The sequence below is a fragment of the Gorilla gorilla genome, chromosome 10 (genome assembly GCF_029281585.2).
Source record: "Gorilla gorilla gorilla isolate KB3781 chromosome 10, NHGRI_mGorGor1-v2.1_pri, whole genome shotgun sequence".
Lineage (NCBI taxonomy): Eukaryota > Metazoa > Chordata > Mammalia > Primates > Hominidae > Gorilla > Gorilla gorilla.
The window spans coordinates 86,732,446-86,757,674 of record NC_073234.2 but is presented as its reverse complement, the minus strand read 5'-3'; the positions used below and the strand labels follow the sequence as shown (position 1 = coordinate 86,757,674).

At 40.5% G+C, this 25,229-nt stretch overlaps 1 protein-coding gene across 1 annotated transcript in view; it reads right to left on the bottom strand.

Annotated features, from left to right (window-relative positions):
- Nucleotides 1-13,934, bottom strand: part of LGR5 (leucine rich repeat containing G protein-coupled receptor 5) — a 146,945-nt gene extending 133,011 nt beyond the window's left edge. The window contains exon 1 of the mRNA XM_031000975.3: nucleotides 12,970-13,934. Within this exon, the coding sequence (XP_030856835.1) occupies nucleotides 12,970-13,181 (212 nt within the window). The 5' untranslated portion in view covers nucleotides 13,182-13,934. The remainder of the gene's footprint in view (nucleotides 1-12,969) is intronic.
- Nucleotides 13,935-25,229: the final 11,295 nt, after the last annotated feature.

The window sequence follows — 25,229 nt, the reverse complement described above, 5'->3', positions numbered from 1 at the left end:
CTTTTGTATATTTGATACCAAGGATCAGAAACAAAAGTTAGAATATTTTTATTTATAACAGTTGCTGGGTGATGCCAAATTCATTTGAAGATGCCCCTTCTTTCTCCTCTAGTTCTTTACCTAGTAGGTGCCTTTCTGCTGTTCTTTTCTTGTTTTTAACATTAAGAAATCTTGTTTAATGAAAATCACACTTATACTTTTAAACATTCAGGGCAATTAATTTAGCTAATTTAGGGAATAACAGTAACAGACAACATGGTATACTTGAAAAGCATGAGTTTAGTGTGATAATAACTGCACCATCATCAACAGAAATAATTACACCTAACATTTAATGCATCCTACACAAGTAAGGTGCCATGCAAAGTGCTTTATGTGCATTATCTCACCCATCTTCACAACAACTTAGTCAGGTAGATGTCATTATTATTGCCATCTTACATATGAGAAAACTGAGGCATTGAGTAACTTGTCAAGGTCACTGAAGATAAGGCTGCAATAGTCATCAAGAAATGTTCTCATTTCTAACATCAAGAGATGTTCTCATGTTGATAGTAACAACTATTTTACTGTTTGTTAGGAGGGTCAAATGAGGAACTATGTGTAAAAGCATCAACAGCACTTTTTGAATTTTTTTCCCTCTGTCTTGGGATATTCAAAACAATCAGTCTGCCAAATTTAGAGGAAAGAATCTCTCTGTCATCACATTATAAGATTATATCAGAAATTATATCAAGTAGTCTCACTCCGTTGCACATTTTGTAGCTAGAAAATGGCATCTTATGTCTTAGGTATGTGGACAAAATTTGAGTTTTACATAGAGTTTAGGGGAACAGAAGAGTGCCCTTCAGAGAGAAAACTGTGCTGACTGTCCTTCAAGTCTGCCTGGGCTACGTGCCCTTTTGAAGTTGCCCAGATGCAGACATGCATGGACACAGGGTGTTTTAAAATGTAGGTGTTAATATTATTCAGGTGTGATGAGGCCAACAGATCAGGAGGTGACTGCCATTAAACAGGGAGTTTGTTACTCACAGTTCCCAAGAGGAGAGGGCCCACCATTCCATGCAGAGCCACACAGAAAAGCTCTGGGCTCAGTCTGGAGACAGAAGGAGCAGAAGAAAAGCATGGGCAAGGTCCTTTATTGTGGTTTCCATGGGAAGGAATGGACAAGGCAGGGTAAGCAGGTTTAGGATTGGCTAGTTGAATAGTTTCAGTGTGCTGTGGGATGTAGGGGCTATCCCAATTTATTGAAATCTGAGCTTGGGGTGAGTAGAACAGGAGAATATTGACCTAGAGTTAAGAGCCCTGAAAGAGCCTGGGAAAGGGAGTGGTTGAAGGGGTGTGGATTTTGGATTGGTTGGTTTGCATATGAAAGGTGCATTCCCAAGAAAATCATTTGCTATCTCCAGGAATTCCCTAGCCCTAGGAGGGGCAGTCTCTCTAGGAGCAGTAAGGCTCCCAGATGTCAAAGCACCATAAAATAGAGAAAATGAAAAACATGGTCAATATACAAGAATTCTGTGTTCTGATCCAATTTTCAAGGGGTATATAGTCCAGTAGTAGAAACGGACAAGTAGATGAAATATGGTGATCAAGTGTGGTGAGCACTATGATCAAAGTGGGTTCAGCATGATGTGGGAGCATCAAAGACAGGTTTCTAAAATGTGGGGTTGCAGAAAGCTTCCCAGAGGAGGTGACATTTGAGCTGAGTATGGAAAGACTCATAGAGGTTAGCAAAAGAAGAAAGGCAATCCCAGCAGATGGCAACACATGTGAACACCTGGAGGCATGAAATAGGGAAATTGTAAGATGCAGTTTGAAATGGCTGGAGAGAAGAGAGCTTGGGGTGTTAAATTCAGACTAAAGCTATCTCTTTACATATTCTAAGTTTGGCCTAAAAGTTCCTCCGTACATTGTAAGCTGCAACCTAACTGGATGTGAAAAGAGACTGTAACCTCCTCTTGTCCCAAGCATCGAGTTTTGTCCAATCAAAGATAGCTAGCTATTCAAACTCTGTTCAAATAAGGCAAACATCAAGCTGTAATCAACCCATCTGATCTGCACCCCACTTCCATTCACTGTTCTTCACTTTCCCTCTTCTGTCCATAAATCTTCTTCAAACCACGTGGCATTGCCAGAATCTCTCTGAACCTATTCTGGTTTGGGGGCTGCCCAATTTGTTCTTTGCTCAGTTAAACTCTGTTAAGTTTAATTTGCCTAAGGTTTTTCTTTTAACAGGGAGCTAGGGAGGGGGAATTGGAAGCAGGGGTTGCAGGTTAGGGATGAGGCAAAAAAAGTTGGCTTTGTGGGCTAAACTGAGGTGTTAAAAGTTATTATGAAATCACAGGACACCATTGAAGGATTGAATATAGGTAAGACATGACCAGAGGTGCATCTTGAAGAGAGTAGCAGGATAGTAGGGAGTGTGTGTGTATGTGTTCGAGGTCTACGTAGACCATGACAGGAAACTGCTACAGTTATCCAGGAAAAAAGTGAGTAGACCCTGGACTAGTGCAATTTCACTGCTAGAAGAGAAAGAGAACAGTTAAAAGAGACATTAAGGCAACCAAAATGTGATCAAATTAAGGTCATAAATGAAATTTTAATCACAATAATCACATATTTAACTACTATGAACAGAGGCTGGGCCTGGTGGCTACTGCCTATAATCCCAGCACTTTGGAAGGCTGAGGTGGATAATTACTTGAGGCCAGGAGTTTAAGACCAGCCTGGGCAACATAGCCATACTCCCATTTTTACCAAAAAAAGAAAAAAGAAGTAAATGACAACTATGAACAGACATTTGGGGAATTAATTATGCTTAATTATTCTTCAAACTAAATCTGAGTGTTCCTTTTTGCTCTGCAGATTTTTAGGTAATACAGAGACACTGTGTCTGTATTTACAGTGGATCAAAATAAGATGATATTGTTAAAATTCAGGTATATATCTAGATATGGACATACACAACATGTGTAAACAACGGACTATTTGGCAACATCTGGAAAAGTAACTGGGAGTTTTTGAGTTCATTCGAGTATTTGACATTGAAATATAAAGGTGACCAAGAAGTAGTACTGGGCTGGGGTTTTCAGGAGATCTGGAGTCCAATTCTGTCTTCGCTAGCTGCGTGATTTTTGGAATGTCATTAACCCCTTATGAATATAAAATTTCATCATCTATGAAATAAAGACGTTGGATTAGGTAAATTCCAAGGTTCTTTCCATTCTAAATTCCCTGGGTAGCCATAGCTTTTGACTCACTGAAATCCTTTGTAACCCATCTAAGTGATTTTAATTCTGTTTATTTGGGCAATTAGGGTAATGCTCTAGCAATCACGATTAAATTTCAGTCTTGCATTGTGTAATGTGACCTTAGATATACAGCTTAGTCATTCTGGTAATTTGTGGATAAAAGATTATCCTTTTAGTTCTTCACAGAACTTACTCTAAATGTAGTTAGGTATTAGCTCAAGCTCTAAATTAGGTTTATTATAATTAACATAAATCTCCCCAAATTTGCTTTCCTTCGTAATATACAATTAATTATATTCTGAGATGTTCGTACAGCTAAGGCAAAGAGGGCTTCAAATTACTATGTAGTAGTCATTCAGGACCAGAACATATCTACCTAACACTTATGACTATAAGACTCTGGGGAAGTAGATGTTTTCCTGGAAGGCCAGCAGCTGGGAGGTGGAAGGTGGACACTTGCTGTCAGTTAATCATGCCGCTAAACCTTTTAAGATCTTCAAATGAGATATGCTCACATCCTGGGAGAATCTGGTTTAACTAGGATTTCCTTTTGCTACCCAAGCTTGAAGACTCAATAAAAAAAGATCTTGAACTTCCTCCTGTACTATACTGCACTGAGTCCCAGAGAACAACAGCTGCTGAAGAACAGGGGCTGCGCATGAGTTAAGGTCTTCCACCACAGGAACAGTAATGTAGCTTTTCCAAATTAAAATCAGAGACCCCAATTTTGGTGACTGGAGTTGATACTTAAATCCCAAGGACTCTTTTTTCTAAACTTCCTTTCATCTTCTAGTTTGACACCCTCGGTGGGAAAAGTGTCTGAGATAAGGAAAAGGCATCCTTTCAGTTCTCTGATACTATCTTGAAGCGAGGGATGGAGAAAGGCAAAGAGAGACACAGCAGAAGCGTATCCCCTGGGAACAGGTGTCTAGTGGAGTCCAGTAACTCACAGTCTCTCAGTTCCGTCAGCACTGTCCCTTGGGTAGCAAATTTCTTCCATTAGCCCTTCCACCTCTCTTGCCATTCTTTTTCTAGGCTTTTCTCTATTGTACAGTTAACACTGTAACAATGATAGAGTAGGCCTATTGCCAAATGCAGGCATGTCTGCTAAGGGTCCCTTCAGGACAGGAAGTACAAAGACAAAATAAAGAGGAAGATCCTTTATTCTCAGTCTTTACTAGAAGACTCCAAATTCACTTTGTAGATTCACTCAACAAATACTGTGAAATAAATGTTTATTGTGAAAACTTCAATATATATACAAAATAGTTCATTAAGGAATATAACATCTTCTATGGAAATTTTTATTTGGTTTTCATAATCACATAATAATCACCACATATGTAAAAAACTGAAAGGTTATATTTTGTGCGGATAGATTTAAAGACCAATTGATTATGTAACAGAGTTCCTTCAAGTAAGTGCCTCACGAGAAAATTTATAACCTAAAACCTTCAAGCATCATGTGGTGTTTTGTGCATCGAACCAATAAACTCATTAAAATAACATTGCATCAACCCAAACACAACACATTGAAAGTTCTAACACAGCCCACATTAACCAACCAACTTTAAAATAATATCCTTGTTATGTACTAAGGTTAAAAATTCAGCAAATTCTTTATATTTTTTCCACTTGAGATCATGTGTGGTTTTCTACTTTCCTGAGAAGTACACTTTTGTGGCTTTTTTGATCAAAGAAAGGTTATTTTTACAAATCGACATCTTTTGTAGAGGTCTCTGCTCCACTTAATCAAGGTTTCAAGAAAAAAGGAGAACAAAAGTATTTACCAGTGTTTCAGTGAAACTTAAAAATTCTAAGGTTATTTTCTCAGTGTAGGCTTTGAAAAGAAGGCACGCATGTAAGGTTAGTCACCACAGTTTGTGTGTGTGTGTGTGTGTGTGTGTGTGTTTGTGTGTGTGTGAGGGAGACAAGGAGGAGGAAGGGGGAAATAAAGGAATTTGGCTGCAAACTGAGGAACAGTTTGAAACACTTGGCTTCTAGTTGTGAAAGATGAGCAACACGGAAAAAAGGACAGGCTAACAAGGGACCACTTGAGGAAAGCTTAATTTCGCCTGGCAGGCTGAGGAGGGAGGTCAGCTCCATGCACGCGTTCTCAGCTGGAGTTGGGCTCCCTTTGCCAGGACGATTGTCTTCTGCATTTCAGTTTCTGAACCGAACTGAAGGTGCCTTCAAGCAGCCAGTTCCACAGTCTCTCCCTTGTAAAGGGTCGGCCCTTCACGGCTATGCCCTGCCAACGTTTGTATCATTTCTGCCAAGCAAGTGGCACAAAGGGAATTGTTTCTTGTTGTGTGTATTAGTGTGCACGAGACACTTTCTTCCCCCTTGGCCATCACAGTCCTTGTTTGAAGAAGAAGCAAACACTCCTTCTGAAGGCAAGAAGGATAAAATCAGTGTGTGGAAAACGTGCATATAGAAAAAATAGGACATTTGAAAATTAGAGATTGTTGAATAATTTTAAATTAAGTCAGTAAAAAGCTGGAGTATGAGAGTACTATTTTAAAACATTCTAGAGACTGTACCCCAAACATATCCTAATTTTTCTAAACATCAGTACTGTTTTTTCTGTTGACTTTGTAATACAATAAATGATTAATGTATATCAGGTTAATAAGCTGAATCAAGGGACTGAGGAAATTAAATGCATAGTTCAGAAAAGGTTTTTCATTATTTGAAGGAGGGGACTTTTCTATGACTTATGCAGATTTCTAATTGACACATAAGTCTGTATCACTAATTGTCTAATGGTTAAACCATGCAAAGTTTAAAAATACATTGGGGGATTTGATAAAACTTTGAAACAATTTTCTGTTGTGAATCAAATGAATAACATTCTGATACCTTTGTGACAACAATGTATCTCATCTCATCCATTTTAAAGGTGAATACAAGCTCAAATAGAATTTGCCTGTTAAGAAAGTTCATGTCTGTCTGAACTGAGAAATAGTTCCAAAGAATGCAGCTACTTAATTTGATACATAGATCTGGTTATAGGAAAAAAGTTTTATTCTCGCCTAGGTGGTTACCAATCTATTGATCCCTCTTCACAATACTCTGGCAGCTACTGCAACTTATCTCTGATTTGGAGACAAGAAAAATTGTTTCTGTGGTAGTAACAAAATGGATATATAAAAAGATGTCTACTAAACTTGTAATATTGGCCCTAAACTATATAACGTAATGCTCACATTATTGGAAAATTGAAATCTGCATTTTGCTCTGGAATTCCCTGAAAAAAATATTTCTGGTATTAGGGCTTCATAAATTGTGTTCCTGAAAAGAAAAATGGGCCAAAATATTTCAGCACCAATTAAAATGATTACAAGGCATAAGTATAAATTGGAAAGCCTGTTTTCTTGGGTTGCTGTAAACTGGCCCTGAAGATAACTTCAAAGGAAATCCAAAAATATTTTGAGCAATGGAAATACTTGAAATAAGCTTACAGTAAGCTTACCTAATAAGAGGTACTATTATCATTCCTAACGTCACAAGTTGCCCCACCACAAGGAGGGCATTGACTGAGTAAAGTATTTAGTACCTTTGTGGGACCTATGACTGAGTAAAGTATTTAGTGCCGAACACTTAGGAAACACAATACAACTATCAGTTATTATGACTATTGCTATTACAATAATAAAGTAATTTATACATGTAAATCATGGCATGTGTTAAAATAAACAACTCATTGCATCATTTAAACTGAACACAATTCAGCTGTATTTCAAATGGGGCTGGACAATAATTGTGGCCAGTGGCCTTGTGTTGTTTGTACTTGCGGACTAGTAGTTCTCACCTGTCTTTCTCTGACTCCTATTAGCCACTGGGATTTCAGCAGCTGGTTCAGCCAATTCTACTCAATTCAACATTACTGGTATTTACTGAACTCCCTTAAGAGCCAGGCATTGGTATGGGCACTTGGGATATAAAGTGGAAAATGCCCTACCCTGGAGGAGCTCACAGCCAAAGAAGAAGAATAAGCCCTGAAGGAAAGAGCCCACCATGAAACCCTAGGGTGTTATTCCATCTGACTTTCAGGAAGTTGTTTACATGGTCAGGAGTTGGTTCCTTTGCATACTCTCCAAGTAAATCTCAGCGTCTCCAATTCCAGACTTAAACATTAAAAAGAGAAGTAATACATGAGGATATATGGAAGCACTTCTGCTTATGAAACATCTTTTGAATAGTTTTCCACTAATGCTAACATCCTGTTAAGAGCCTTTTAGCATTACCACTAGATATATTATTCCATTTCTTGAAATCAAATGACTAACGTTTTTCTCCGTTCCAGTTTCAAGCCAGGCATTCCCATTGGGCTTAATCCATTAAACAGAAAAATGCCACAGATTTTAAGAACGGACCTGCTTCCCACCATATAACTTATGGATAACAAAATCAGTTTTGAATTATGAGAATTTAATTAAAAATTCCACATTATAGACTATGAAATGTCTCCTTTTGGCATAGAGTTCCACAGGTGGAATTGGGCATGTAGTTGGTTATTTACAATGGTTAAATTAGAGTGTGGATTAAAGCTGACAGATCTGGGAATAAAAGAGTTGCAGTGGGCTAGAACTCATGGGTAGATTTAACAAGTGAAATTCTCCCAAGATACATCAAAAATAGCAACAGGACTAGATACTCAGCTCATTTTGTTTTATTTGTAATATACCAGTTGTGGCTTTAGTGCCAGTCTGATTCATCTCTCTACTACAAAATGAGGCTCTATAAAGGAAAATATTGCAACTGGAGTGAGGAATTTGAATCTTATAGGAAGGAATTTGTCTTCTCATGAAGACTTCAGTTTACCAGAAGTATCTACTGGGGAAGTGTTTACAAGAAAATGTGCCATTTAGCTTTATTCTAAATTTGCATAATAACTGAACCAAACAAAAACATTACTTCACAAAATTGCTCATTGGACAACCCACTAGTGTTTTTCATTTCTGTCTTATGGCCTGTGATTTAGATCATTCAGAAACATACTTAAATTTGTAGCTAAAATGACTTAAATGCATGAATTTGATAGAAGAAATATTAAAAAATGCTTTGCTAAGGTAAGTCAAAATTAAGTATCAGTTATAAAATTATAAATATTCTATAATGTCTTTAATTTTGATAGCTTTATTGAGTTGTTTGGTCTGAAATTTCTATGCCTTTGATAGTTACATATTTTGAAAACTGAAAACAATAAAATAGTTCAGATAAATACTTAACTCTCAGAAATCATAGACCAGTTTTGTGTTTCTAAACTTCTTTAAACACACCCAAGTGTGACTGGTCTATTATCAAAACATGATGTTGTTTAACTACACAGGCTATTTCTTGATTCTGATCTTCTAACTCATTTATGATTGCTACCTTTTGTTGCTACATCAGAACTCCTTTACTTTGAGGAAAATGCATAAGGAAGAAAGAAAAAAACTGAAGATCATGTTTATTATATGTAAAAATTCATTCTTGTCACACCAACTCTGCCATGCATATGTTAAATATATTCAGTAAATATTTATTTTAAATTTATGCCACAAAATTGTTTGAAGGAGCTCACTACTTTAAAAAATTACTTAGACTAATTATCAGTTAGTTTTAATAATTCACCCTATAACAAAAACCCTATGGAAAAAATCCCCAGGAATCCTGGAGAAAAAGAAAGAACTTCACTAAAATGAAGAAAATTTACTGGCATCATTATATTTTAAACAATTCTAAAAGTACATTTTAGAGCAAACTGTATAATGTTTGTAATTGATCTAAATGTTAAGGCTGTTATAAGAGTTACTATTTTTGTAATCATTTCTAAAGTACATTTTCTTTTAAGATAAGAGAAGCAGAACTATATTAACTCATTTTCAAAGAAGATCCTAAAAAGGATGTTTCATCTTGAAACTGCATCTTAAACACTTAAAACACATTTATGATATTAAGGCGGTGCCTGATTTAACTAATTGTGGCATTTGTTCCGTTCTTATTAACATTAGTTTTAGGAGTTATGTGTAAAATTAAATTTTGTTTCAAAGTTACATATGAAAAAGTAACCAAACTACATATAATTAAAAAAAATCTTTTCTCTTGGTCCCTTTGGTTTATATAACATACATTTGCTTATGGATGAAATGTGAATGCCTTTAAGGAACAGCAAAGAAAAATTCAGTTTTCTTTTTAAAATAAAATAGCTGTTCTGGACCAATAAAGAAAAGTATATTTATTATATTAGGATGTTCATTAGGATTTAGTTTTCTATCTGAATGTCACACTAACTAGATGACAGACCCATCAAAGTAGCAGAGAGGAGTTTACTTTTAAGACCCTATTAATAAAAATGTCCACATTTGATGCATTAAAATAACTTACCTATACTGAGATTAGATGCTAGAACTACTTTATTTAGGACAGATCACAACTGGTAGATAGAGATGTATTAAATGTTGTAAACCATTATTGTCTGCTTTTACATCTCAACCTTGGTGTGTTCCTTATTTTCTGCTAAGTAAACTTTATTAGCCCCTGTTAGTAAAATCAGAGCCCATAACCACTTGCTGGGGCAGCGGGGGGAGAGAAGAGATGAAGATCGAGATTTTTCCAGCGTTTTCACTCGGTTTATTGGTCCAGTTAAAGACCTACTGTGGAAGGCAGCTCAGTAAGAAAAGAGAATCAATATTAATATTTGCACTGGCTTAAAATTTTGCTTTTCTGGGAAAAAAGATTACAAAATGGCACATAAATAGTGTTTGCATTCTGTGAAGAGATGTAGGAAACTTTCTTTACCTACAAGTCTGACTAGCCAGCTCTCAGATTGTGGTAAATGTGTACAGCTACTTGCCAAATGTGTACAGCTGGAACTTGCCATCATCAATCTGTTTGAAGACAAGGAAATGCTTGTTCTTTTTTTGAGGGGGATTGGGTGATAACATTTTGACTAAATAAATGATGATAACCTCTTACAAATAATAAAAGATAGTAGTTCTGGCTTTTTACCACATCAGTCTTTGTACACTGCAACTTTTTCATCAAGGCTTAATTTCTACTGGGCCCCAGTGGAGTGGAGCTATAACTTTGTGTTCCCTTTCAACATCAAAGGGAAGTTATTCCTTCAAATAAGAAAATCAGTAGAACACATACTCATTTATTTGAATATGAATAAATCAAAATTCCTCTTTTATGTTTTGGCTGCACAAGTGAAGACAGAAATGGTCGGAGAATACTAGGTGTAACCAAAAGAGGGCATCATCTACCCTTAATGTCTGCACAGCGTTCCTCTGGTTGTAAGAAACCAACAAAGCCCCCAAACCCTCAATACCTGTTCAAAGGGCATCCCATGGGCCCTGGCATTTTTTAGTATATAGGGACACCAAATTATGAAATCACACATTATAAAGAACACCACATTCCTCATTTACTTCAGGACTGACTTCTATATTCAGCACTCATATTCCCTGAACTGTGTTGCATTAGAAATAAGTATTTAACATTTACTGTATCACTTTTTACAGACACTCTGAGTTTAATATTTCACAGGGCACTGGGAAAATGTCTTCTTAGGCCAGGGTACAGGCTGTCATCACATGAGAATAATATGGCACTTAATTTCCTAATAGTATCTTAACTTCAAGAGGTTATCTATAATATAGATAGATAGACTGTTCTATCTATAGATAGATAGGGAACATTGGCAGTAGGTGGCAGTAAGTTCTCCCGAGCACATGGAGGACACAGTTAAATGCATTTGAGGTATGTGTGAAATGGTTTAAAGCAGAATTTTATGCCAACTTTTAGTAACGGAAGCCTAACAAATGTTTGTCCTTTCAAGTGAGAGAAGAAAGCAATCTGGAACTATTCATAAGCTTATTTTCTGTATCCTTAAACATATTTTATGATGAATGTATGATTTAAATAGTAAGTTAAGTGTTTGGGGGTACTGCACACCTCCCTTGCATACAGTCAAACTTCTTCAGGGTGATGGGGAAGAGGAGTTATAGGCTGCCAAGCAAAACTGCCAAACTGGTCTCAGAAATTCACTGCATTGGAGAGCGCGGGATCCTTGCAACACTGACTTTAGCAGTTACACTAGAGTGGTTGGGGATGAGTATTCTGCTTTGTAGTAGAGATAGCTATTCAGGAGGAGGAAATGTGAATTCTGAGAGCGTGATCATTTAGGAGAGATTTCCATTCCTGGAACGATATCACTACCACATGCACGAGTGCAATTGAAGGGAAACCTGGTGGGGAAACAGTTTTAACATTCTTTCAGGTAAAAAAGAAAAGCAGTCAAAATAGCTTTATGGTAGAGGAGGAGGCGACCTGCCATCTACCAATCCTAAAATCTAGCAGGATGGTACCTTTCTTTAAAGACAATATTAAAGCAAGTAAAAGATGTTTTTTTCTTCCTCACTCTGTCTCCAGAAAAAGAATCACTACCTAGTGGAAAATGTTGTGCAAGCCTCTTCATGTTTCTTCCCTCCAGAAAACAACTAAACAGATGGAAGAACTGGTTCACAAACATCCCAACTCTTTCCTGCCAAGGTACATCAGAGAAGCCGAAAACTGGGACTGCATGGGCTTGGGGTGGGCTCGCTGCAATGTCTTGAACTAAAACCTAAATGTTTCACCTTGTGGTAAGGAGCACCTGTTTCCCAGAGTGGCCTAGAACCTGGCCTCTCTGCTGGAAGGAATGAAGCCCCAGATGCTTTGCACGGGGGTGGAGAGAGTAGTCGCCTTGGTCTCCGAGAATAGGGTTCCTCCTGGGTCACCGCGTTCACCCAACTACCTGTTACCTTCGGGCCTGGGTTTTCCACAGAAAAAATTACGCAATGAGCCGCTGCCTCAGGGCTTTGGAAGTTGCAGTGGGGAGAGAAGGGGTGGGAGAATCCCCCAGGGATGATAGAGAGCTTCAGGTCTCCCTTTGGGTGTCGGTGCCGCTGTTTACCAGCCCAACAGCCTTCAGCCCACTTCCCCTTTCCTCCCCGGGGGAAGAGATGGTTAAAGATTACACAGCGGCCGCGGGCACTTCAAAGGGCGGCGCGGGCAGCCAAAGGTAAAGATAACGTTCTGGCAGCTCTAATCGGGGTTTGTGGTTGCCACATTTTAATCACGCCGTTAAAAAAGAAAGAAAATAAAAAGAAAGGAGGGAGGGAAGGAAGGAAGAAGGGAGGAAGGAAGGGAGGAAAAGAGGAAAAAAACCCAAAAAGGTTACATCACGTCACCGTGCAAGGGATGCAGACTAAAAACCCTTTGGAGCTGGGCAAGTTGTTTCTTCTTTGGGGAAACTTTCTACAGACCATCTTTTCGTGGAATGCGACTAGACGCAGAGAGGCGGTTGGGGCGGGGACCAGATGGCAGCCTGCCTTTGGGTACCAGGCTCTGGGTCACAAATGTCCACTCCGCACGCAAATGCCTGTATTTGCAGGAATTCGCCCTGCGATGTTTCTAGCGCTGGACTGGGAAGCTGCGGCGCAGCAGCGCTTTCCCGGGTTGCACTCGAAGCCATTTCTCTGCGGGTCCAGAAAGTGCCGGCACGCTACTCCCTGAGACACGTGCATTTCTCTGGGGGCCCTAACAGGCCTGGCCAGGATGCCCTTGACAAACTCGCCCCCTCCCCCACGAGCAGGCGGGCGCCGAGGAGCCTCCAGCCTCGCCTTGGACGAACCTTCCTTCCTCTCTTAGTCTCTCTCCCGGAGTGACGTGGGGAAGTACTTACAGGTAGGAGGTGAAGACGCTGAGGTTGGAAGGCAGCTCCGAGAGCCCCAGGTCGGAGCAGTCCACCCTGAGCAACATCCTGCCGTCGGGCTCGCAATGACAGTGTGTGGGGCAGCCCCTCAGCAACACACCAGACCTGGGCGAGCTGCCCCCGGTCGCCAGCTGCAGCAGCACAGGCAAGGACAGGAGCACACCGAGCCGGGAGGTGTCCATGGTGCCCGAAGTAGGGGGCCACGAGCCGGACGCGGGCGGAGAGCAGCACCGGACTGCTACGGGCCGTGGCGCGCCGGGCGCCGCTCCGTGGGCTTCTGCAACTCAGCGGGCGTCTGCAGCGCCAGACGCCGCGTTCCTGCCCCCACGGCGTGGGCGACGAGGAGAAGCGCGGCGGGGACTGAGGTGCCGGTTGCCGCCACGCCGGCCTTCGGAGCAGCCCTGGCTGCAGCGGCGACAGTGGCGGTGCGCCTTGCTGCTGCTCGCGGCCTGAGCGGTGTGGAGCAGCATCTCTGCTTGCACGCTCGTTTTTTAAAGCGCTCCAGCCCGAATTGCGCGCCCAGTGACGTCAGCGCAGCCTGGCTTCCCAGGCACCCCCCGCCCGGCCCCACTTTCCCTCCGCTTGTCCCCTCCCTCCTTTCCCAAGTCCTGGGCTGGGAGGCAGCAGGCAGCGCGCGGTACTGGCGAGTTCTCGGCGCTCCCACTGAGCCTCCGCCTGGAAGATTCAGTGCTCAGCGCCGCGCGCCGGAATAGGGGACCCCCCCCCACCCTTACCCCTTCATGCGTGCTGGAGACCCAGATCTAAGAGTCGAGAGGGACCTGCTTCGGAGAGACCTAAACAGACGCACAAGGACTGGAGGATGCGGCACGTTTCCTCCGAGCCCGCTTCAAATAATGGATGAGATACTTGAAGTGATTAAACAGAATAAAACAAAACAAAAACACAAAAACTAAAATCCGATGCAGAGAAATAGTTACGTTATCAAGGTAAGGAGGCAGTCGTCCCCGGCGAATGATAGGTGGCCTTTTTGATCCTTAACGTCTGCTGCACTGTCTGGCTCGCTTTTGCCCTAAAATCAAAGCTCTAGGCTAATCGCTAAACAAATACAGCTCCTGAGCGAGCACTCCACTGCTGCCTTCCTATCTCTTGCGGGGTGAGGAAGTCGAAGTGACTAATTTGTTTTTTAAAAGTGGTTTAGAATAATCTAGAAGTCACTTTTAGTAAATCGATGCCAGAGTGACAGATGGCTGTTTGCTAACTTCCAGGGACTTTTCATCTTAAGTGTCCCAGGGCTCTCTGAACTGAGAGCAGTCCCACCTACGTGAGTGACACTGGGCTCTGAGAACCGCTGCAGAGCGCCAGGGGGAAAATGCATGCTCTTGCTTCAAAAAGTGTCCTACAGTGAATCTGCAGGAAAAAGGAGGAAAAGGATTCAGGGCTTTCTTGGAGAGAAGCCCTCGTTGAGGTACAAATAGCCCTCGCCAGACCTGAGTGAGCTGCTGAAAGAGGTGGTATTCCAAGCCTGCCACACCAACTCACAAAAATGCAGTTTTCACTCTGGGGCACAATGCCTCACAGCATCATGAAGGCAGGATACCCTGTTGATTTTCCAAGTCCTTTTTAATCTTCCTCCATTTAGACTGCCCAACAAAATTTCCCAAATAAACGTCTAAATTTTAGAGTTGGGAAGAGCTGTTTTTCTGTGCAGTGTATGTGCCTTCCTTCATGTCCAAACCTCGCTGTTTGTTCACCTAAAATATATAATTTCTTGACCACAATCTGTAGTCTGAACATCTTCCTTTCTTGGGTGAAAAAACAAACAACAAACAAAACACTTGACAGTGCTAGTGCCACTGAAAATTGTGAGTTAACTCCGGTTTCTGCACAATCAGTACGGAGAGCCCGCGTCTCTGGACACCCTTTTCCTTCACTTTTTCCTGTGTATACCACATTCACTGCTACTCTGTGCTTATTCTCACATTATTCTTGCTTCCCTTAGCCATTCTTTCCACATTTAAAGAATGGCTACCATGTGTCTTTCTTCCTTTTTTCAAACATTTTTTAAAAAATTTCAATGGCTTTTGGGGGTACAAGTGGGTTTTGGTTATATGGATGAATTATATAGCGGTGAATTTTGAGATTTTAGTGCACTCATCACCCAAGTAGTGTATGTTGTACCCAATATGTAGTTTTTAATCCCACACCCTTCTCCTACCCTCCCCTTTTGGGGTCTCCGAAATCCGTTTTAACACTCTGTATGCTCATGCATATTCATAGCTTAGCTCACACTTATATGTGGGAAAATATGGTATTTGGTTTTCCATTCCTGAGTTACTTCACTTAGAATAATGGCCTTCAGCTCCCTTCAAGTTGCTACAAAAGACTTTATTTTATTCCTTTTTATGGCTGAGTACTCTTCCATGCTGTATGTATACCACGTTTTCTTTATCCACCCACTGGTTGATGGGCACTTACGTTGGTTCCACATCTTTGCAATTGTGAACTGAGATGCAATAAAGATACGTGTGCATGTGTCTTCTTCATATAATAACGTCTTTTCCTGTGAATAGTGATATGGTTTGGCTCTGTGTCCCCACCCAAATCTCATGTCGAATTGTAATCCCAAGCATTGGAGGAGGGGCCTGGTGGGAGGTGATTGAATCATGGGGGTGAATTTCCCCCTTGCTGTTCTCATGATAGTGAGTTCTCATGAGATCTGGTTGTTTAAAAATGTGTTGCATTCCACCTTTGCCCTCTCTCTCCTGCTTCCCCATGTGAAGATGTGCCTGCTTCCCCTTCTTCTTCCACCAGGATTGTAAGTTTCCTGAGGCCTCCCCAGCCGTGCTTCCTGTACAACCTGTGGAACCATGAGCCAATTAAACCTCTTTTCATTATAAATTACCCATTCTCAGGTAGTTCTTTATAGCAATGTGAGAATGGACTAATACAGAAAATTGGTACCAGGAGTGAGGCATTGCTATAAAGATATCTGAAAATGTGGAAGCAATTTTGTAACTTGGTAATGGGCAGAGGTTGGAACAGTTTGAATGGCTCAGAAGAAGACAGGAAGAAGAGGGAATGTTTGAAACTTCCCACAGACTTGTTAAATTGTTGTGACCAAAATGCTGATAGTGACGTGGACACTGAAGTCCAGGCTGAGGTGGTCTCAGATGGAGATGAAGAACTTATTGGGAATTGGAGCAAAGGTCACTTTTGTTATTCATTAGCAAAGAGGTTCTAGGCATTGTGCCCCTGCCCTAGAGATCTGTGGAACTTTGAACTTGAGAGTGATGATTTAGGGTATCTGGCAGAAGAAATTTCTAAGTGGCAAAGCATTCGACATGTGACCTGAGTGCTTCTAACAGCATAAGCTTATATTTGTGAGCAAAGAGATGATCTGAAACTGAAACACATTTAAAAGGAAAACAGAGTGTAAAAGTTTGGAAAATTTGCAGCCCTGCCAAGTGGTAGAAAAGAAAAACCCATTTTCTCAGGAGTAATTCAAGCTGGGCCTAGGAAGGAAGAATGATTTTGCAGGCTGGGCCCAGGGTCTGGGTGTCCCACTTCCTTGAGCCCCACTGCCCTGACCAACCTCAAGACACTGCTCCCTGCATCCCAGCCACTGCAGTTCTAGCCATGACTAAAAGGGCCCAAATATGTCTGAGGCAGCTGCTCCAGAGGGTGTAAACCCTGAGCCTTGGCAGCTTTCGCTTGGTGGTAAGCCTGTGGGTATGCAGAGGGCAAGAGTTGAGGCTTGGGAGCTTCCACCTAGATTTCAGAGGATGTATGGAAATGCCTGGATGTCCAGGCAGATGTCTGCTGCAGGGGTGGAGCCCTCATGGAGAACCTCTACTAGGGAAGTGCAGAGGGGAAATTTGGGGCTGGAGCCCCCACATAGAGTCCCCACTAGGGCACTGCTTGGTGGACCTGTGAGAAGACGGCCACCATCCCCCAGAGCCCAGAATGGTAGATCCACTGACGGCTTGCACCATGTGTCTGGAAAAGCCTCAGGCACTCAACACCAGCCCATAAAAGCAGTCACCACAGAAGCTGTTACCTTCAGAGCCTCAGGGGCAGTGCTGCCTGAGGCCTTGGGAGCCAACTCCTTGCATCAGTGTTGCCTGGATGTGAGACATGGAGTCAAAGGAAATTATTTTGGAGCTTTAAGATTTAATGACTGCCCTGCTGGGTTTTGGACTTGGATGGGGCATACACCCCTTTTGTTTTGGGAAATTTCTCCCTTTTAGAATGTAAGCATTTACCTAATGCCTCTACCCCGATTGTATCTTGGAAGTAACTAACTTGTTTTTGATTTTATAGGCTCATACACAAAAGGGTACAGGTACAGGCTCTTTTGGACTGTGGACATTTGAGTTAGTGCTGAAATGAGTTAAGACTTTGGGGAACTGTTGAGAAAGCATGATTGTGTTTTGAAATGTGAAAAGGACATGAGATTTGGGAGGGGTTAGGGATGGAATGATATGGTTTAATTCTGTGTCCCCACCCAAATCTCTTGTTGAATTGTAATACCCATTGTTTCAGGAGGAACCTGGTGGGATGTGATTGAATCATGGAGGCCGACTTCTCCCCTACTGTTCTCATGATAGTTCTCATGAGATCTGGTGGTTTAAAAGTGTGTAACACTTCCCCATTCACCCTCTCTCTCTCCTGCTCTCCCATGTGAAGAGGTATCTGCTTCCTCTTCACCCTCCGCCATGATTATAAGTTTTCTAAGGCCTCCCCCACTATGCTTCCTGTATAGCCTTGGAACCATGAGCCACGTAAACCTCTTTTTTAAAAAAATAAATTACGCAGTATCAGGTAGTTCTTAATAGCGAAGAAAGAACAGACAAATATAGGTAGGTACCAAGTACTGGGATTGCTGAATTGAATGGTAGATCTACTTTTAGTTCTTTAAGGAATCTCCATACTGTTTTCCAGAGGCTGTACTAGTTTACATTCTCATCAGCAGTGTATAAGTATTCCCCTTTTACCACATCTATGCCAATGTCTGTTGTTTTTTGACTTTTTAATAACGGCCATTCTTGCAGGAGTAAGGTGGTATCTCACTGTGGTTTCAACTTGCATTTTTCTGATGATTAATGATGTTTAACATTTTTTTCATGTGTTTGTTGGCCATTTGTGTATCTTCTTTTGAGAAATGTCTATTCATGTCTTTAGCTCACTTTCTGATGGGATTATTATTTTTTTCTTGCTGATTTGTTTGAGTTTCTTGTAGATTCTGGATACCAGTCCTTTGTCAAATGTATAGTTCCAAATATTTTCTCCCATTCTGTGGGTTGTCTGTTTACTATGCTGATTATTTCTTTTGCTGTGCAGAAGCTTTTTTTTTTTTTTTTCTTGACACAGAGTCTCGCTCTGTCACCCAGGCTGGAGTGCAGTGGCATGATCTTGGCTCACTGCGAGCTCTGCCTCCTGGGTTCATGCCATTCTCCTGCCTCAGCCTCCCGAGTAGCTGGGACTACATGTGCCCGCCACCACGCCTGGCTAATTTGTTGTATTTTTAGTAGAGACGGGGTTTCACTGTGTTAGCCAGGATGGTCTCAATCTCCTGACCTTGTGATCCACCTGCCTCAGCCTCCCAAAGTGCTGAGATTACAGGCATGAGCCACCGTGCCTGGCCAAAGCTTTTTAATTTAATTAGGTCCCATTTTTGTTTTTGTTTTTGTTGCATTTGCTTTTGGAGTTTTAGTCATGAATTCTTTGTCTAGGCCAATGTCCAGAAGAGTTTTTCCAAGGTTATCATCTAGAAGTTTTATGGGTTTTGGTCCTAGATTTAAGTCTTTGATCCATCTTGAGTTGATTTTTGTACAAGGTGAGAGATAGAGATCCAGTTTTATTCTTCTACATGTGGCTCGCCAGTTTTCCCAGCACCATTTGTTAATAGAGTGTCCTTTACATTTCTGTTTTTGTAAGTTTTGTTGAAGATCAGTTGGCTTTAAGTATTTGGCTTTATTTCTGTGTTCTCTATTCTTTCCCATTGAGCTAGGTGCCTACTTTTATAGCAATACCATGCTGTTTTGGTAACTACAGCACTGTAGTATAACTCAAAGTCCAGTAATGTGATGCCTCTAGATTTGTTCTTTTTGCTTAGGATTGCTTTAGCTAGTTGGGTTCATTTTTGGTTTCATGTGAATTTTAGGATTATTTTTTCTAATTCTTTGAAAAATGATGTGGTATTTTGATAGGAATTGCATTGAGTCTGTAGATTGCTTTGTGCAGTATGGTCATTTTCACAATATTGATTCCTCCAATCCATGAACATGGGTTATGTTTCCATTCATTTGTGTCATCTATGATTTCTTTCAACAGTGTTTTGTAGTTTTCCTTGTAGAGATCTTTCACCCCCTTGGTAAAGTATATTCATAGGGATTTTGTTTTTGTTTTTGTTTGCAGCTGCTGTAAAAGAGATTGAGTTTTTGATTTGTTTATTGGCTTGGTCATTGTTGGTATATAGCAGGGCTACTGATTTGTGTATATTGATTTTGTAACCTGAGACTTTACAGAATTTGTTGATTAAATCTAGGATTATTTTAGAGTAGTCTTTAGGGTTTTCTAGGTATACCAACATATCTTCAGTGAACAGTGATAGTTTGACTTTCTCTTTTCCCATTTAGATGCCCTTGATGTCTTTCTCTTGCATTATTGCTGTGGCTAGGACTTCCAGTACTATGTTGAATAGAAGTGGTGAAAGTGGGCATCTTTGTCTTATTCCAGTTCTCAGGGGGAATGCTTTCACCATTTCCTGTTCAGTATGATGTTGCCTGTGGGTTTGTAATATATGGCTTTTATTAATTTGAGGTAAGTCCCTTCAATGCTAGTTTGTTGAAGGTTTTTTATCATAAAGGGATGCTGGGTTTTACCAAATGCTTTTTTTTTTTTTTTTTGCATCTATTGAGGTGATCATATGGTTTTTGTTTTTAATTCTGTTTATGTGATATATCACATTTATTGACTCCAGTATGTTAAACCAGTGATCTCCAGCCTTTCTGGGGGAAAGTGGGGGATGGGGGAATAGTTTCATGGTGAAACTCTTCCACCTCATAAGGAGTGTGCAACTTAGATCTCTTGCCATGCACGGTTCACAATATGATTCACGCTCCTATGAAAATCTAATGCCGCTGCTGACCTGACAGGAGATGGAGCTCAGTGGTAATGCTCACTTGCCCACCACACACCTCCTGCTGTGTGACTCATTTCCTAAGAGACCATGGACCAGTACCAGGGCATGGCCCAGTAGTTCATACTGCATCCCTGGTATGAAACCCACTTGATCACGGTGTGTTTTATTTTTGATGTGCCGTTGAATTTGGTTAGTTAGTATTTTGTTGAGGATTTTTTGCATGTTTGTTCATCAGGGATATTGGTCTGTAATTTTCTTTTTTGTTATGTCCTTTCCTGGTTATCTATTTCTCTAAGTGTGTTTTTTACTTCCAGCAGTTGGGATTGTTTTTTCTTTATGATATCTATGTCTCTGGAGAATTTTTCATCCATATCCTGCATGTAAAAAAATTTCTTTAAGTTGGCTTTCACCTTTCCCTTGTATCTCCTTGAGTAGCTTAACAATCAACCTTCTGAATTATTTATCTGGCAATTCTGAGATTTCTTCTAGGTTTGGATCCATTGCTAGGGAGCTAGTGTGATCTTTTGAGGGTGTTATTGAACCTTGTTTTGTCATATTACCAGAATTACTTTTCTGGTTCCTTCTCATTTGTGTAGACTATTTCTTCTAATTATTCTTGAATTTGTGATTTCACTGTGTATTTTTAAAAATTCTTTTTTTCCTCCTTAAGGATGTGACTTTAATGTTTATAGTTTATTGTAGCTTAATTTGGCTCTTGGTGCTTTCAGGAGTGAAGCCTCTGTATGAGTTCCTTGGTTATAAAGAGTCTTTGTATGATGACTTTCTCAGTTTCTGGTTGTAGTAGCAATATGCTTAATGTGTGAGCAAGTTCACAGTCTGTTATAGGGTTGGAATGGTAGACATTTCTTGAAGCTTATCTCATTCCCCCATGGCATACACTTTTTTATTTATTTACTTTCCCTATTATTTTATTTACTAGGTTGAATAGTTCAGGCGTCATGCCAATAGGGGTATGGTGTCCATGGGTAATAACAGGATGTGGCTAAAGCATGTGGTTAAACACAATACCAAATGGTGGGCAGGGGTGGCTAGGGGAGCTCTCAGTGAAATGCACTGAGGCCTTATCAGAGGGAAAGTCTGCACCCACCCCTACCCTTGCCAGGCCAGCAGGAAAGCCATCTACCTCTCAAACACACCTGAGCCAATGTTCTGGCTATTCTGATCAGATAGACACCTCTTTTTATGTACAAGCCTGTTGATGTTCCAAGTAGAGAGGAATTGTGACTTTACTTCTCTTGCAAGCCTGCACCTGGAGAGTGAGCCTTCTGTGGGGATGGAGTCACCCTGAAGTATTCCAGAGAGGCTTCCTATAGGTGCACACATGCCAAGCTCCCATGGGAAAAGCCCCAGCTGTGTCTGCAGTGATGGATGAGAGGGAGAAGACGTCCCCTTCTCTAAGACCCTTCATGAGCACCGGGGTTGCCTGACTTTTGGAGTAGGGCCTAAGAGTTTCTCTGCTGAGCCTAGCACTGCAGCTGTGCCTCTTCTGAAAGAGACTTCCCACCAGGGGAAAGATCGAGGACTTAAGGCCTAATCTCTGGGTTCCTTTGTCCCACTGGGTATTCCCTTGATGTGGTACATTCCCCCTTCTCCTATGAGTAGGAGTCCCTGAGAGCCAGACTACTTGAAAATGCTACTGCTCCTCTGGGTCTAGCCACTCAGTGTGGCTGTGATGCTCCAGGCTGGTGCTGGGGAATATCTGCAAGAGCTCCAGAGGTGCAGCCTGTCCTCAAGTCTTCCAGCTGCAGGTACCAGCTCTAGCTCTGACGGGGGTGCCAGAGGAGTGATGTAGACTCTGTGAGATTCCTTGGCTGTGGATAATCTTAATGTGTTGGCTTTTCCAGTGCTGACTATAGTAGCAATGAACAGGTCATATGGACAGACTCAGGGCCTCTTGGTTAGCCAGGGTGATGCAGACGATGCTGATAGCTGAGGTCACACACAAGTTTTCTGCTTTCTGGGTGAAGTGTTATCTTTCTACCTGCCTTCCCTTTTTAAATAAAAAAAAAAAACCCACCCCAACCATACCCCCATATTATTTATTTTGTGAAGGCAGCTCAAGACTTATTCTTTCTGTGACACCTCCCATGAGCATAGTCCGCATTAATCACCAATCAGCAGATATTTAAACTACAGCTGTGATGCAGCAATGTCCTGGTAGAGCTTGCAGTCTACAGGACATGACACTCTAAACAGGAATCCCAAGGGTGATGAGTCTCACTGAAATGTATTTATAAGTATCATATGGTTTAAAGCTAAAGTTTTTTTTGAATGCATATTTGTTTTGTTTTTCCAACTTAACCACTTTGGAGGCAGGGTCTAGACCACTTGTCTCTTCTTTACCTGTAGGACTCATATTAGGGACTCATAGTAGTGAGTACTTAACAAATATTTGTTGACTGATTAACTCATACACATAGGCATCCAAATATGGTTGTGCCCACCATCTGTTTAAAGACATTAAACAACACTTTCTTTGACTTCAAAGTTGCTAAAAGAAGCATAACACTTTGGTTGTGGAATGAATCAGGTAGAACTGTGTTTGAATCTAGGTTTTGCCAGTTTCAGGTTGTTTGATCACAGGTACAGAATGAGCCTAAGTGTCAGTTACCTTCTCTGTAAATGGGGGATATTATTAAAACAACCTAGGTTGTTGTAAATGTTAAAATATCTAGAAATTGGCCTAGACCAGAGTAGATTTTCAATGTGTGTCAGTGTGTTCCCTCTTCTTTTCAGTAATTGGAGTTTGTTAACAAATTTATGTATAGCAGAGAGATTTTTTAACTCAATAAGTAGGGAAGATGGTTCTGCTGGATGAGGTTAGGCATAGTAAAAATCTGTTGCTTTTCTTTTCCTTCTTTCTCTTTTTTTTTTTTTTTTTGGTATACCCAACATTTCTCTCCTCTCCTTTTGGTAAGAGTGCCCTTTGGGAAACTTTCCCCCACACCTTAGGACTGTAAGTCATATGACCCCATCTCCCTGTCTCTGGTGTAGGAATATAACAGAAGCAGAACAATCTGAATCTGGCTGGGGGATTGTCCTAGACCCTGGGATGAGAGGGTCTTCTCTGGCTTCATGAGCTCTAAGGACAAGCAAACCTGAAGCTTATGGGGACTGCTGTTCTGCTTCGTGAAGAAGCTCACTAGAAATGGAATATTAGCATTAGAAAGGAGAGAAGCAAAATCCTGAGGTCATCTTCTAAACAACTAAATCTAAAGCCACTTCTGTTCTATCACCTCTCCATTGGATAAACCAGTTAATTTTGTTTTATTTTGTTGTTGGAACTGGTGAGTGAAAATTCATCTGTGATGACTTACAATCAAGCATACTCAGTAAAAACTCAAAGCACAGGAAACATGAACGTTTGAGAGTGGCCTGATGAATCTTCAAGGTCTTGTAAACCTTATTTCATAGAGAATGATATGGATGGAAAATAGGAATGGTCCAGCTGCTGATGATTTTGTGGCCTGAATGAATGCATGTTAATCACTTTATCTTAGCTAATAAAGATAAAAATACAGCAAACCAAATTCCTTTCACACGAAAATAAAGTTTCAGCAAGGCTGTTGAGCAGTGGTCTCTGTTTGGTGATAAATGCCATTTAATTGATAAGATCAGGTTCTTAAATTGCATGATAATGACCATCAACATTGACTCAGCCCTTTACACAGCCACATGTTCTTGTTGGGTCTTGATAAGAGGTAGGTACGATTCTTACCCTACATTTAAGGATAAAAAATGCAAGTGGTTTTCCTAATGATGACCAGAAAGTTTGTGATGGACCCAAAATTCCAACCAAGCCTTTTGACTTGAAGTCCTGAATCCTTTTCAAAATCCCTTGGGAATTCCAGTCACATAGAGACTTAAACTAGATAGAATATGGGTTTATTATTATTTTATTGAGAAAGAAATTCACTTGTTTTTATAAAGAAAATGTGATCTTTGTGAACTGCAGTAGAACCAGTTGGAGCAAAGAATGGTGATTTATTATGTGAATGGTAGGGCCAAGTGATATCTTAAACCTTCTTTCACCTGAAATATGTATACCTCTGGTTTCTTTCAATCAGTTACTCACAGGCATGCATCCTGGTGAGACATCAGAGAAAAAACATCACGAATCTTACATGTAAGGTGAGTAGGCTAATGTGATATTCATTTAGTATTTTGTTTGGGAGAGATGTTCCTATTTATAATTTTGGAATGTATTTCTGTGTTATTAAGCTGTGGTATAATGGACTATCTCTGGCCAGGATAGAAACCACTCTTTATTCTTTTGACTCTCATATTGCAAGTTCTTAAAATTGACTCTGGTGAAGTGTATTCTGCTACGTGTCTACTTTCTGGGCTTGCTGAATGGATGTTTTCCTAATTCTTTAATCTTTGATAAAAGTCCACAACTAAAAACATTCACGTACACCACAAGAATTATTAATAAGCTTAGTTGAAGCATGCCAGGGTAATTTTAGTTAACAGGTAAGTCAATATTTCTTTTACAAGTATAGTGAAATAGTGTTTACACAACTGGTGGGCTATTATGGACTTATTTAACTTGTTTGAAAGAGTATAGAGCCCATTATTTGCCCTGCTCATTTTACATTCATGATATAATCAGGCTTATGTGGAATTTCTTAACTTCCTTTCACCAACAAAATCTAATTAATTGAGAAAGGAGGAGGGGGATTTAAGAATAAAGATCTATTTTCTTTCAGAATTATTTATTTTGCGAGAAAACGTTAGTTCAGCTAATTCATTACTTTGAAATAGCCTATTATGTAAAATCAATCAGATCTGTCCTTGATTTTATCCAACATAAAGGAAACCTTTAAATATATCCACATGTTCACAATGTTCGAAAAGAAAGGACAGTGGTATATGATATTATCAATTGTTTAACTCTGTTTGATCCCCTTGTCTAATTCCATGTATGATAATGAACATGCTCCTACTGGCATGCAGCCTGCTTCCTGAGAACATGTGCCCAATCAAACTCACATGTAAACTAGGGGTAGGTTTTCTTTTAAAACCAGGAATAAAATTAATGAGAAAAAAATAACAAAATACTTGAAATTGCATGATCTTCCTGCTCATTTGTGTGCTTTATTTA